Source organism: Entelurus aequoreus, linkage group LG11, assembly GCF_033978785.1.
Source record: "Entelurus aequoreus isolate RoL-2023_Sb linkage group LG11, RoL_Eaeq_v1.1, whole genome shotgun sequence".
In the NCBI taxonomy this organism is placed as follows: domain Eukaryota; kingdom Metazoa; phylum Chordata; class Actinopteri; order Syngnathiformes; family Syngnathidae; genus Entelurus; species Entelurus aequoreus.
The window spans coordinates 3,995,819-4,009,995 of record NC_084741.1 but is presented as its reverse complement, the minus strand read 5'-3'; the positions used below and the strand labels follow the sequence as shown (position 1 = coordinate 4,009,995).

Below are 14,177 nucleotides of genomic sequence, written 5' to 3'. Positions count from 1 at the left end.
ATTAACAGTAAATGAACAAGTAGATTAATAATCCATTTTTACAGTTTGTCCCTCATAATGTTGACAATATAATAGGTAGATAAATGACACAATATGTTCCTGCATAGACTAATTAGGAGTCTTTGTTTGTTTACTTACTACTAAAAGACAAGTTGTTTAGTATATTCACTATTTTATTTAAGGACTAAATTGCAATAATAAACATATGTTTAACCTCTTAAGGCCCAAGCTGGGTTTTTTTTACATGCTTTTTTTTATTTCTCTTTGCTATTTGGGCTTATTGGACCCTAATAAGAATAAAAACTAAGAATCATCTTTTGATATGATATACTTAGTCCATAAGTACACAAACGTGTACTTCATGTTTAGTGACATGCTAATTCTTATTTTTAGACTTTTTTTTTTTTCAAATTCCATTGTATGTTATACTCTTCTGACACCACCAGATGGCAGTATAAGTGTCCACATAAGTGGCCATAAGACCCCAATTCAGTAGTGTGCACAATTTTGGAAATAAGAGCTTAAAATGTGTTGTCCACGCATGTGGCCACTAAGCTTTTAGAGGTTTTTAATGTAGCCTAAGATTTTTTTGTTAAAATGAAGCCAATAATGCCAGTTTTTGGGTCCCCTTTATTTTTGGTACGGGTACCGGTACCCAAATATGGGTATTGGGACAACCCTAATATGAACTCTAAATTAATTAGATGGATTCTGATTGGGTTTGTTCACCACTGATAAAGAATCAGTAACAAATGACCATAGATCAGGGGTCACCAACGCGGTGCCCGCGGGCACCAGGTAGCCCGTAAGGACCAGGTGAGTAGCCCGCTGGCCTGTTCTAAAAATAGCTCAAATAGCAGCACTTACCAGTGAGCTGCCTCTATTTTTTAAATTGTATTTATTTACTAGCAAGCTGGTCTCGCTTTGCCCGACATTTTTAATTCTAAGAGAGACAAAACTCAAATAGAATTTGAAAATCCAAGAAAATATTTTAAAGACTTGGTCTTTATTTGTTTAAATAAATTCATTATTTTTTTTACTTTGCTCCTTATAACTTTCAGAAAGACAATTTTAGAGAAAAAAATCCAACCTTAAAAATGATTTTAGGATTTTTAAACACATATACCTTTTTACCTTTTAAATTCCTTCCTCTTCTTTCCTGACAATTTAAATCAATGTTAGAGTAAAAAAAAAATTTTTATTGTAAAGAATAATAAATACATTTTAATTTAATTCTTCATTTTAGCTTCTGTTTTTTTGACGAAGAATATTTGTGAAATATTTCTTCAAACTTATTATGATTAAAATTCAAAAAAAATTATTCTGGTGAATCTAGAAAATCTGTAGAATCAAATTTAAATCTTATTTCAAAGTCTTTTGAATTTCTTTTAAAATTTTTGTTCTGGAAAATCTAGAAGAAATAATGATTTGTCTTTGTTAGAAATATAGCTTGGTCCAATTTGTTATATATTCTAACATAGTGCAGATTGGATTTTAACCTATTTAAAACATGTCATCAAAATTCTAAAAAAAATAAAAAAAATAAAAATAAAAAATTCTAAAATTAATCTTAATCAGGAAAAATTACTAATGATGTTCCATAAATTCTTTTTTTAATTTTTTCAAAAAGATTCGAATTAGCTAGTTTTTCTCTTCTTTTTTTCGGTTGAATTTTGAATTTTAGAGAGTCGAAATTGAAGATAAACTACGTTTCAAAATTTAATTGTCATTTTTTTTCGTGTTTTCTCCTCTTTTAAACCGTTCAATTAAGTGTAAATATCATTAATTATTAATAATAACATAGAGTTAAAGGTAAATTGAGCAAATTGGCTATTCCTGGCAATTTATTTAAGTGTGTATCAAACTGGTAGCCCTTCGCATTAATCACTACCCAAAAAGTAGCTCTTGCTTTCAAAAAGGTTGGTGACCCCTGCCATAGATTATGCTTTGCATGGTTGCTATGCACCATGTGGACACATGAAGTCCATGCTGGCATCCAGTAAAGTACACCACACGTTATTTCCTGTGCTTTTCTCCTCACCTTACACCCACCACAACAATTACACTGATCAGGTGTTAATTGATAGCTGGAGGGTAATGTCATGGTGGGCTCTCACAGCAGCCATCAAAGCCAGGATCTCATCCCCCCCCCAGACAAAAGATGATGTCTAAATCCAAAATCACTCCTCATTAATTCATGCAAAGGGCACAACGACAACGAGAAAAAAAGCTCCATCTTGTATTCATTAGCGGGCGTGTCGCTGTGGAAAACGTCAATGTGTTTCCCGGCGTCGGTGTTTAAGACGACATACATTCTCCACTCATTATAGGCACCTCCTGGCCTCGCTTGTTGTCTTTAATTAACTTCCCGGGATTTATCTGTGGTGTGTCGCCAACCAGCCAAGGAGCCTGCGGAAGATTGATGTTTTCAGAAGGACATTAGCGCCGTTGTGCTGTGTTTGTTTGTGCCGCTGAGCGATGGCGGCGTGATGGCGTTTGGGAGCGCGGCCAAGTTGGAGAACTTTGCTCTGGTTGGACTCCAAAAATAGTGAACATTCTAAAGAGAGAGGATCACATGATAATTACGGCATCTTTTTTGTACGTCCATTCAGGCCCGGCCCTAACCAATCTGGCGCCCTAGGCAAGATTTTAGGTGGCGCCCCCACCCCCCACATCGGCAGTGAAGTGTATATACTCACAAGAAACCGAATAGCTTTGTCTTTGACCTTTTTTTTTACTTAAAGAAAGCAAATTAACAATCAGAATAGTTAACAAGATAAAAAAAAATATGGATAAATAAATGAATACAAAAATTAAAAAATTAATATATGAAATACATAAACACAAAATAAAACGTGTCAACAAGTTGCATAAAATAAATTAAAAAATACAATATAAATAAGGCACTGCACAAAACAAGATATCAAACCAGTATGACTTTAACAACTATATAACAAAAAAAGGGGATCCAACAGAGTTCTCTATTTGTGCTTTTTAATATTGCATTAACTAGAATGACTTACAAATGACTGTACACCAGGGAGTACTGTAATTACCTAACGTTACATAATTATTTTCCATAACAATTTAGCCCCCTCCACAATATTAACCCGACGTTAAAACAGAACTAGCTGTTTATTGATTAGCAATTGCCGAATCATGTAACATTAGCTTAATGCTAAAAAGCCAGGTTACTATCACATTCTGTAACAGACAAATAATTTTCGTGTAGGCTAACGTTACCTACCTGCTACCTCTGTCTTTTTCTCGTTTCTCCTCTTCTTTTCTCTTTTTTCTTCCCTGGGCACCTGACAGTTTTGTGCCGTTTTGACATCTTGTGTTGATTTTTTGATGTGGTGACGTCCAAAAAGAGTCATGATACGGGAAGGGAGGGGGCGCACCATAGGGGGGGCGTAATGTTGTAACAAATAATATTTCTATTAAATAGGCTTTACTTTGCATTTTAATTAACGTGGGATTATTTTATATATTTAGAAATAATAGTACCAACTTTTTTTTTTTTTTCCTCCAACATTTGTGGCACTGGCGTGGCGCCCCCTGATGGACGGCGCCCTTAGCATTTGCCTATACGGCCTATGCCACGGGCCGGCCCTGGATTATCTGACAAGTCATCACACACAGTAGCTACATACTGTTTGTTTCCCGTGACATTTCACATTAAATGACATCTGTAGCTATTTTGTGCAAATTGAAATAGATTTACAGACTGTACAACATTTACCTTGGAAAGTGTCTTGCCCAAGGACACGACAGCAGTGACTAGGATGGCGGAAGCGGGAATCGAAACCGGAACCCTCAAGTTGCTGGCACGGCCACTCTACCAACCGAGCTATGCCGCCCCAAAAATAAGAATATAACAAGAGAAACTAGGCAGAAATAAAATAAATAAAGAAATTGTAGAAAAACGGTGATAGTGTCGATTATATGAAAGATGTGACGTGTATATTGCAACTTTAAAATGTATTGCACTGTTATTGCTGTTTATTGCACAGTTTTTTGTTGCAGTTTATTCCAGATCAAACCTAAAGAAAAAGCAAAGCTGTTTTGAACAAAATTAAAACGTCTTGCACTGCAAAAAGTGAAATCTAAGTAAGATGAAATATCTCAAATAAGGGTGATATTTGCTTATTTTCTGTCTGATATGATAATTCTTCTCACTAAGCAGATTTTATGTTAGAGTGTTTTACTTGTTTTAAGGGTTTTGGTCCTAAATGATCTCAGTAAGATATTACAGCTTGTTGCTGAGATTTGATGACCTATATTGAGTAAAACATGCTTGAAACTAGAATATCAAGTGTTGCAAAGCTGTGTCATCAACACTCACAAGTATAAAACTACTTTTTTAAAGTCATCATTTCTTATTTCAAGCATGAAAAAAAAATAAATCATGATTTTGACACAATTGTGTCTCATAATTAAAACAGATGACAGCCAAATGGACTTTTGCTGTTTTATTTTCAATGAAACAATAGAAAATAGGTACTCATATAGTAGTACAGTTGGCACAGTACAGTAAACTGACAGTTAATATTTAGACATTTAACATTTCTAACAATTTTGAACAGAAATAGTTCATGCACATTCAGATAAATTCTTCAAAATTACAATTAAAAATATTTTGGCCAGGGGCCGGGCTGTAAATATAAATATATATATATATATATATATATATATATATATATATATATATATATATATATATATATATATGTGATATATATATATATATATATTCCTTGCGCACTAATTGACTGAAAGAGCACGCACTTGGCGCGATGATGTCATGTTACCCATAGAAAAATGCATTTTTAGAGCATATGATTTGCCTGAGCGGCTAGGAGACCCCGAGAGTAACAAGCGCTTGCCTTGTTGCCTTTCCATTAAGAACAATAAACTAGTTTTTAGTATAAGTTTGCTGGTTTCAACAAATGTAATGCCGAGCGCATATCATTATGTCAAGATAATGGCACTAGCATTTACTTCATTTAAGAATATTTTTCAACATATTGAGCAAAGAGGTCTCTTTTTTTTTTTCTAGCAAGAAAAGTGCACTTGTTATTAATGAGAATATACTTATTTTAAGCTATTTTTGGGGTTCATTGAGGTTAGCTAATTTGACTTGTTTTGGAAAGTCTGGACAAGCCAAATTTTCTTGTTCTATTGGCAGATAATTTTGCTTAATTCAAGTAAAATTCCCCTCATTTTTGTATTTTTTTTTTCTTGTTTTTGAACATTGACTTTTTGCAGTGTGCACGTGGACAAAAGGCCAAAATATGTAGAAAAGTGTAGTTTGTGTGGAGGCGGGCTGAACAAGGGTGGAGGTATTGAAGTGGAGGATGTTCAAGGCTAATGTTAGCAGAGAAAAGGACGTAAAGACGGAGAGTAAAAGGAGGTAAAGATGGAGAGAAAAAGGAGGTAAAGACGGAGAGAAAAAGGAGGTAAAGACGGATTAGGTGCAGCATCACATCGTGTTGTCGGCTGATCAAAGATTTAGACTGCAAGAAGTTGGCGAAGCGGGAGATGCGAGCTGCATTTCATTTGCAGCGACAGTCCAAAAGATGATTCATTGATGAGGTTCTTGAAGAGAGCAAGCGACACCACAAAGTCTCTCCATCTTCACCGTTGGTGTGGCCCACACCTTCAAAGAGCCTCCCTCCCCGCTACGCGTCCGCTGGGACTTCGTTTGACGACGACGGCCATGAGGAGGAGAGCCTCTCGCCGGCAATAACGCTCACGCGGTGGTGACGTGGAGCTGATGTGCCATGCGGGGCAAAGGTCAAACTGTGCGTTCCATTGATTGTTGTGTTTTTGTCAGGATGATTTATGGGTGAAGCGTAAGAGAGGCGGGTGAGTCACGTGCTAGTCACAGGATGGAGTGCCAGCATAAATAATAATAATAATAATAATAATAATAGATTTTATTTGTAAAAAAAAAACACTTTACATTGAGTAAACAACCTCAAAGTGCTACAGTTTATTAAAGAAAATAAAAATAAAAAGATAATAAAAAATAAATAAAAATAAAAACTACAACAGCCAAATAGCTAAAACCAGAGGTGTGGACTCGAGTCACATGACTTGGACTCGAGTCAGACTCGAGTCATGAATTGGATGACTTTAGACTCGACTTGACAAAATGTAAAGAGACTTGCAACTCGACTTAGACTTTAACATCAATGACTTGTGACTTCACTTGGACTTGAGCCTTTTGACTTGACATGACTTGCTACTTTCCCCAAAACCTAAAGCTTAAAAAGTTATTTGGGAGCGCTCCGTAGCTTTCATTTTGTACGTGTCTGTCTATCAGCGTGTGTGCTGCGTGTCAGCGTGTGTGCTCGCAGTACAACCGCCAATCAAATTAGATCTACATTGTTTTCATCACACAGCATTCAGCCAATCAAATTGCAGGACAACCAATGAACAAGAGTTGTCAAACAACGCGCCAGTGAGAAAGATTTATACCAAAGTTGGTTTCGTTCGGGTATAAAAACTACGACTTGGTCAACAAAAAAGGAATTGCCGTATGCAAATCACGCAGTTCGAATATTACAGACGGAGACGCAACAACTTCCAACTTCGTTCGACATTTGAAGTTGCACAAAGAAGGGTAAGTTTTGAATGTAAGATAACGTTTATTGGCTAAGTAACGTGACTTTTATTTGCTGTGTAGTTAAATCAGTGAGGCTGTAAACTCACTGCTAACGTCATAACCATAGACATCTTATAAGGGTACGCAGCATCGAGCGCTACTGCTTACTGGCGCAGACGAGACGCGGGGCCGCCATCTTGGAGTGGTGATCCGCTCCACTCAGTGCAATTCATTTGGCAGGAGCAATGAACTGTCAGCGCATTTAATTCATTTTACCTCACTGAATACCACTCATTTTCACACGCTTTTTTTTCATACGTGTAGCTATGATAACGGACACATATTTTATTATTCATAGTTTGCTTAACAGTAATATAATATTCTTATATGCTATAAGTGACCAGACGTCCGAGATCAAAACCGGGAATATAAGCCCAGAGAAGGGGGGAAAAAAAGGTCATCTATTTTTTAAGTTGAAGAAACAATATAATTACGTTATATATACATGCGTATATCCTACATAAACAATGTATGAATACATTAGATATCTATATATCTTATAGACCGTATCTCTGTTGCTGCAGCAGCAGAGAGTTTATTCTGTCTTGACACTTTGTATTGATACTTTGTATTACATTCTTCCCTTAAATTATCATGTTTACAGTGATTGTTATATATGTATTTTTTATGTATGTCACTTTGGAAAAAGCGTCTGCCAAATACTTAAACATATATAAACACCTGAAAGTCTTTATATCAGCTAAAACCACCAATCTGTTTCACTGGATTCAGAATAAAACCAAATGCTGTCTTACCCAACAATGTTAGTATTTGAATATTGTTACTTGAAGACTTATTCCTGGTTACAATTATACTGTTAAGAAAGTATTGTCTTATATTTTGCCTAAAATGAGAATGCATCATAATCAGTGGCGGCTGGTGAATTTTGTTTTAGGTGTGTCTGAAAGTTTGTAAAGCAAATCCCTGTAGGGGCGGCATCCTCCCCCAGAAGATTTATTTGTGATTTTCACATACAAATATTGAAGATCTTTGCTCCTTCTCAACTCTGTGGTAATGTTATTTTCATAAAATGCAACCAATAGTACATTAATGTTAAATCTTACTTGTGAAAAGTAATCCCCCGATTCCTATTTTCAACAGTCCGCTCATTTGAGCAGAAAAACGCTGAACACCAGCCCGGCATCTTTGTTTTCTACCTGTCAACTGTCAGTTTAGGCTGCTCGCCGGCTCCTCATCACCACTTCAAGATGCAATATGCTCGCGTCACAGCAACCAATACTGCGTCTACTTATAAGATGTCTATGGTTATAACATCATTTCAAACACAGCAATCTGTTGCGTCCACTGCAGTTTGCTACCTTATTCATACTTTTTATCAAGTGATTTTTTTAAGCAGGGTTGCATGAGGTACCTACACTTAACGTTACGTTAGTCAACGTATCACACACAGTAACATAACGTTAGACGGCGGTCAGCAGCACCGTGTATTTTAGCCACCTACAAAAAGACAAACATAGTCAAATAAAGGTCAGTTAAAATGTTTACTGTATTAAGAATATGTGTACATATTGCATAGGGCCCTGACATCTAAAAAGTAAAACTCTGTTCATTGTTATGTTCGTGTATTTGTTATGTTTTTCATATGTACGCACACATAAACACACGTACAGTATGAGATGAGATCAATGAGATAAGGTAAGAACAGAATAGAAACTGCTGTGGAACTAGTTACAATGCAATATGCCATGGAAATACAATGTTAACACTTTTGTACAAATAAGTACAGTTGCACTTGTTTTTGCAAATGTGTTTATTCTGTAAAGGAATGAGTTAAATGTTTAAAATTGTTTAAACTATTAAAATGACTGGTTAATAGTGCTATTATGAATTGCAATGTCAGTACTATTTTTTTTCCTGCTATTTCAAATGCACTTGTTTTAATAAATAAATACAGCGGTTTAAAAGCATACACAATCCGTGTAAAAATATTAGTCTGTGGTTAAAAGGACTTGAAAGGACTCGAAACTCAAAATGCAGGACTTGTGACTTGACTTGAGACTTTCCAGTCTTGACTTTGGACTTGACTCGGGACTTGCCTGTCTTGACTCGGGACTTGACTCGAGACTTGAGGGCAAAGACTTGAGACTTACTTGTGACTTGCAAAGCAATGACTTGGTCCCACCTCTGGCTAAAACTAGTATGCATATATCTAAAAAAAAAAAAAAAGGCTTTTTTTAAAAAGAAGGGTTTTTAAGCCTTTTTTAAAAGCATCCACAGTCTGCGGTGCCCTCAGGTGGTCAGGGAGAGCGTGTGTGTGTGTGTGTGTGTGTGTGTGTGTGTGTGTGTGTGTGTGTGTGTGTGTGTGTGTGTGTGTGTGTGTGTGTGTGTGTGTGTGTGTGTGTGTGTGTGTGTGTGTGTGTGTGTGTGTGTGTTCTTGTCTTTATATCCTTCTTGAGACATGAAGAAGGAAAAGTATCTTCCATATGAGGAGGTGAGGAATTGAAATGCGCCCCCTTTGGCCAAAAATATTTATTTTTTTAAATAAATAAATATGCATATAGAGACATACTGTAATAACTTGAAGTAAATAATGAAGATTAAAAATCATTTACAAACAAAAAATTCCCCCCAAAAATTTATTTTTTAAATTGAGAAGAATTTCTCATATTTTTTCTGTTTCTGTAATATTGCAATATTTTCTCGTAAAATTACTACTTTTTTAATGTAAAATGATTGCTTTTTAATGCAAAATGGCGACATTTGTCGTGTAAAATTCAGACTTTTATCACAACATTTTAAAGTTTTCTTATAAAATTGCGACTGTTAGAGCAAAATTCCAACTTTTATCATAATATTGCACAAATGTTTTAGTTTTGTGCAAATTTATGGGTGAAGCGTAAGAGAGGCGGGTGAGTCACGTGCTATTCACAGGATGGAGTGCCAGCATAAATAATAATAATAATAATAATAATAATAATAATAATAATAATAGATTTTATTTGTTAAAAAAAAAAAAAAGCACTTTACATTGAGTAAACAACCTCAAAGTGCAACAGTGTATTAAAAAAAATAAAAATAAAAAGGTAATAAAAAATAAATAAAAATAAAAACTACAACAGCTAAAACTAGTATGCATATATCTAAAAAAAAAAAGGCTTTTTTAAAAAGAAGGGTTTTTAAGCCTTTTTTAAAAGCATCCACAGTCTGTGGTGCCCTCAGGTGGTCAGGGAGTGTGTGTGTGTGTGTGTGTGTGTGTGTGTGTGTGTGTGTGTGTGTGTGTGTGTGTGTGTGTGTGTGTGTGTGTGTGTGTGTGTGTGTGTGTGTGTGTGTTCTTGTCTTTATATCCTTCTTGAGACATGAAGAAGGAAAAGTATCTTCCATATGAGGAGGTGAGGAATTGAAATGCGCCCCCTTTGGCCAAAAATATTTATTTTTTAAAATAAATAAATATGCATATAGAGACATACTGTAATAACTTGAAGTAAATAATGAAGATTAAAAATCATTTACAAACAAAAAATTCCCACCAAAAATTTATTTTTTAAATTGAGAAGAATTTCTCATATTTTTTCTGTTTCTGTAATATTGCAATATTTTCTCGTAAAATTATTACTTTTTTAATGTAAAATGATTGCTTTTTAATGCAAAATGGCGACATTTGTCGTGTAAAATTCAGACTTTTATCACAACATTTTAAAGTTTTCTTATAAAATTGCGACTGTTAGAGCAAAATTCCAACTTTTATCATAATATTGCACAAATGTTTTAGTTTTTCTTGTAAAGTTTTGACTCGCGTTGGGTAAAAATGAGGACTTTTATTATAATACTGCCAAAATTCCAACTTTTTCCTGTGAAATTGTGACCTTTTTCTTGTGAAATTCCAACTCATTTTTCACAACAAGTTTTTTTTTATATATTTTTCGGAGGTCTCAAGAAGGTAACAAATACAAGAATGTAATAACAAGAGTGTGTAAGGAATTGAAAATGCGCCCCCTTTGGCCGAAAATATATATATATTTAAATAAATAAATATGTATATAGAGATATACTGTAATAACTTGAAGTAAATAATGAAGATTAAAAATTAATTACAAACAAAAAATTCCCCAAAAAATAAATGAACTAAAAGCAGTTTTTTTCTCACAATGTGTCGATGAGCAATTTCTCATATTCTTTCTGTTTCCGTAATATTGCAATATTTTCTGTAAAATCATTGCTTTTTAATGCAAAATGGCGACATTTGTCATATAAAATTCTGACTTTTATCACAATATTGCCAATTGTTTTGTTGTTCTTGTATAATAGTGACATTTTTTGAGAAAAATTAGGATTTTTGTCATAATTTTGCCAAGTAAAAATTCAGATTATTATTATAATATTGCCAACATTTTAAAGTTTTCTCATAAAATTGAGTAAAATTCCAACTTTTATCATAACATTGCACAAATGTTCAGTTTTTCTTGTAAAGTTTTGACTCGCGTTGAGTAAAATGACGACTTTTATTATAATACTGCCAAATTCCTATGTTTTTCTTGTGAAATTCCAACTAATTTTTCACAACGAGCTTTTTTATATATTTTTCGGAGGTCTCAAGAAGGTAGCAAATACAAGAATGTGTGCGTGTGTGTGTGTCTGTGTGTGTGTGTGTGTTCTTGTATTCCTATCCTTCTTGAGACATGAAGAAGGAAAAGTATCTTCCATATGAGGAGGTGTGAACAAGTGATGAGATATTTTGCCAAGTAAAAATTCTGATTATTATTATAACATTGCCAACATTTAAAAGTTTTCTCATAAAATTGCGACTGTTATTGAGTAAAATTCCAACTTTCATCATAACATTGCGCAAATGTTCAGTTTTTCTTGTCAAATTTAGACTCGCGTTCGGTTAAAATGACAACTTTTATTATAATACTGCCAAAATTCTAAGTTTTTCTCGTGAAATTGTGACCTTTTTCTTGTGAAATTCCAACTAATTTTTCACAAGTTTTTTTATATATTTTTCGGAGGTCTCAAGAAGGTAAGAAATACAAGAATGTAATGACAAGTGTGTGTAAGAAATTGAAAATGCGCCCCCTTAGGCCAAATATATATATATATATATATATATATATATATATATATATATATATATATATATATATATATATATATATATATATATATATATATATATATATATATATATATATATATATATATATATATATATATTTGTTTAAATAAATAAATGTGTATATAGAAATATACTATAATAACTTGAAGTAAATAATGAAGATTAAAAATCAATTACAAACAAAAAATTCCCCAAAATATTAATTAACTAAAATTGGGAACTATTTCTCATATTCTTTCTGTTTCTGTAATATTGCAATATTTTCTCGTAAAATTATTACTTTTTTAATGTAAAATTATTGCTTTTTAATGCAAAATGGCGACATTTGTCATATAAAATTCTGACTTTTATCACAATATTGCCAATTGTTTTGGTGTTCTTGTAAAATAGTGACATTTTTTGAGTAAAATTATGACTATTGTCATAATTTTGCCAAGTAAAAATTCCGATTGTTATTATAACGTTGCCAACATTTTAACATTTAAAGTTTTTTCATAAAATTGCGACTGTTATTGAGTTCAAATGTTCAGTTTTTCTTGTAAAATTTTGACCTGCGCAGGGTAAAATGACGACTTTTATTATAATACTGCCAAATTTCGATGTTTTTCTTGTGAAATTCCAACTAATTTTTCACAACGAGCTTTTTTATATATTTTTCTGAGGTCTCAAGAAGGTAGCAAATACAAGAATGTGTGCGTGTGTGTGTGTCTGTGTGTGTGTGTGTGTTCTTGTATTCCTATCCTTCTTGAGACATGAAGAAGGAAAAGTATCTTCCATATGAGGAGGTGTGAACAAGTGATGAGATATTTTGCCAAGTAAAAATTCTGATTATTACTATAACATTGCCAACATTTAAAAGTTTTCTCATAAAATTGCGACTGTTATTGAGTAAAATTCCAACTTTCATCATAACATTGCGCAAATGTTCAGTTTTTCTTGTAAAATTTAGACTCGCGTTCGGTTAAAATGACGACTTTTATTATAATACTGCCAAAATTCTAAGTTTTTCTCGTGAAATTGTGACCTTTTTCTTGTGAAATTCCAACTAATTTTTTCACAAGTTTTTTTATATATTTTTCGGAGGTCTCAAGAAGGTAAGAAATACAAGAATGTAATGACAAGTGTGTGTAAGAAATTGAAAATGCGCCCCCTTTGGCCAAATATATATATATATATATATATATATATATATATATTTGTTTAAATAAATAAATGTGTATATAGAAATATACTATAATAACTTGAAGTAAATAATGAAGATTAAAAATCAATTACAAACAAAAAATTCCCTAAAAAATTAATTAACTGAAATTGGGAACAATTCCTCATATTCTTTCTGTTTCTGTAATATTGCCATATTTTCTCGTAAAATTATTACATTTTTAATGTAAAATTGTTGCTTTTTAATGCAAAATGGCGACATTTGTCATATAAAATTCTGACTTTTATCACAATATTGCCAATTGTTTTGGTGTTCTTGTAAAATAGTGACATTTTTTGAGTAAAATTATGACTATTGTCATAATTTTGCCAAGTAAAAATTCCGATTGTTATTATAACGTTGCCAACATTTTAAAGTTTTCTCATAAAATTGCGACTGTTATTGAGTTCAAATGGTCAGTTTTTCTTGTAAAATTTTGACCTGCGTTGGGTGAAATGATGACTTTTATTATAATACTGCCAAAATTTTTGTGAAATTGTTACCTTTTTCCCGTGAAATTCCAACTCATTTTTCACAACAAGCTTTTTTAAATATTTTTCAGAGGTCTCAAGAAGATAACAAATACAAGAATGTGTGTGTGTGTGTGTGTGTGTGTGTGTGTGTGTGTGTGTGTGTGTGTGTGTGTGTGTGTGTGTGTGTGTGTGTGTGTGTGTGTGTGTGTGTGTGTGTGTTTTTTTATATATTTTTCGGAGGTCTCAAGAAGGTAAGAAATACAAGAATGTAAAGACAAGTGTGTGTAAGAAATTGAAAATGCGCCCCCTTTGGCCAAATATATATATATATATATATATATATATATATATATATATATATATATATATATATATATATATATATATATATATATATATATATATATATATATATATATATATATATATATATATATATATATATATATATATATTTGTTTAAATAAATAAATGTGTATATAGAAATATACTATAATAACTTGAAGTAAATAATGAAGATTAAAAATCAATTACAAACAAAAAAATTCCCTAAAAAATTAATTAACTGAAATTGGGAACAATTTCTCATATTCTTTCTGTTTCTGTAATATTGCCATATTTTCTCGTAAAATTATTACTTTTTTAATGTAAAATTGTTGCTTTTTAATGCAAAATGGCGACATTTGTCATATAAAATTCTGACTTTTATCCCAATATTGCCAATTGTTTTGGTGTTCTTGTAAAATAGTGACATTTTTT

General features: G+C 32.7%; 1 protein-coding gene across 1 annotated transcript in view; it reads left to right on the top strand.

Annotated features, from left to right (window-relative positions):
* LOC133660500 (uncharacterized) overlaps positions 1-5,766 on the top strand; it is a 31,794-nt gene extending 26,028 nt beyond the window's left edge. Inside the window, exons 4-5 of the mRNA XM_062064038.1 lie at positions 2,477-2,531; positions 5,596-5,766. Of these exons, the coding sequence (XP_061920022.1) occupies positions 2,477-2,531; positions 5,596-5,766 (226 nt within the window). The remainder of the gene's footprint in view (positions 1-2,476; positions 2,532-5,595) is intronic.
* Positions 5,767-14,177: the final 8,411 nt, after the last annotated feature.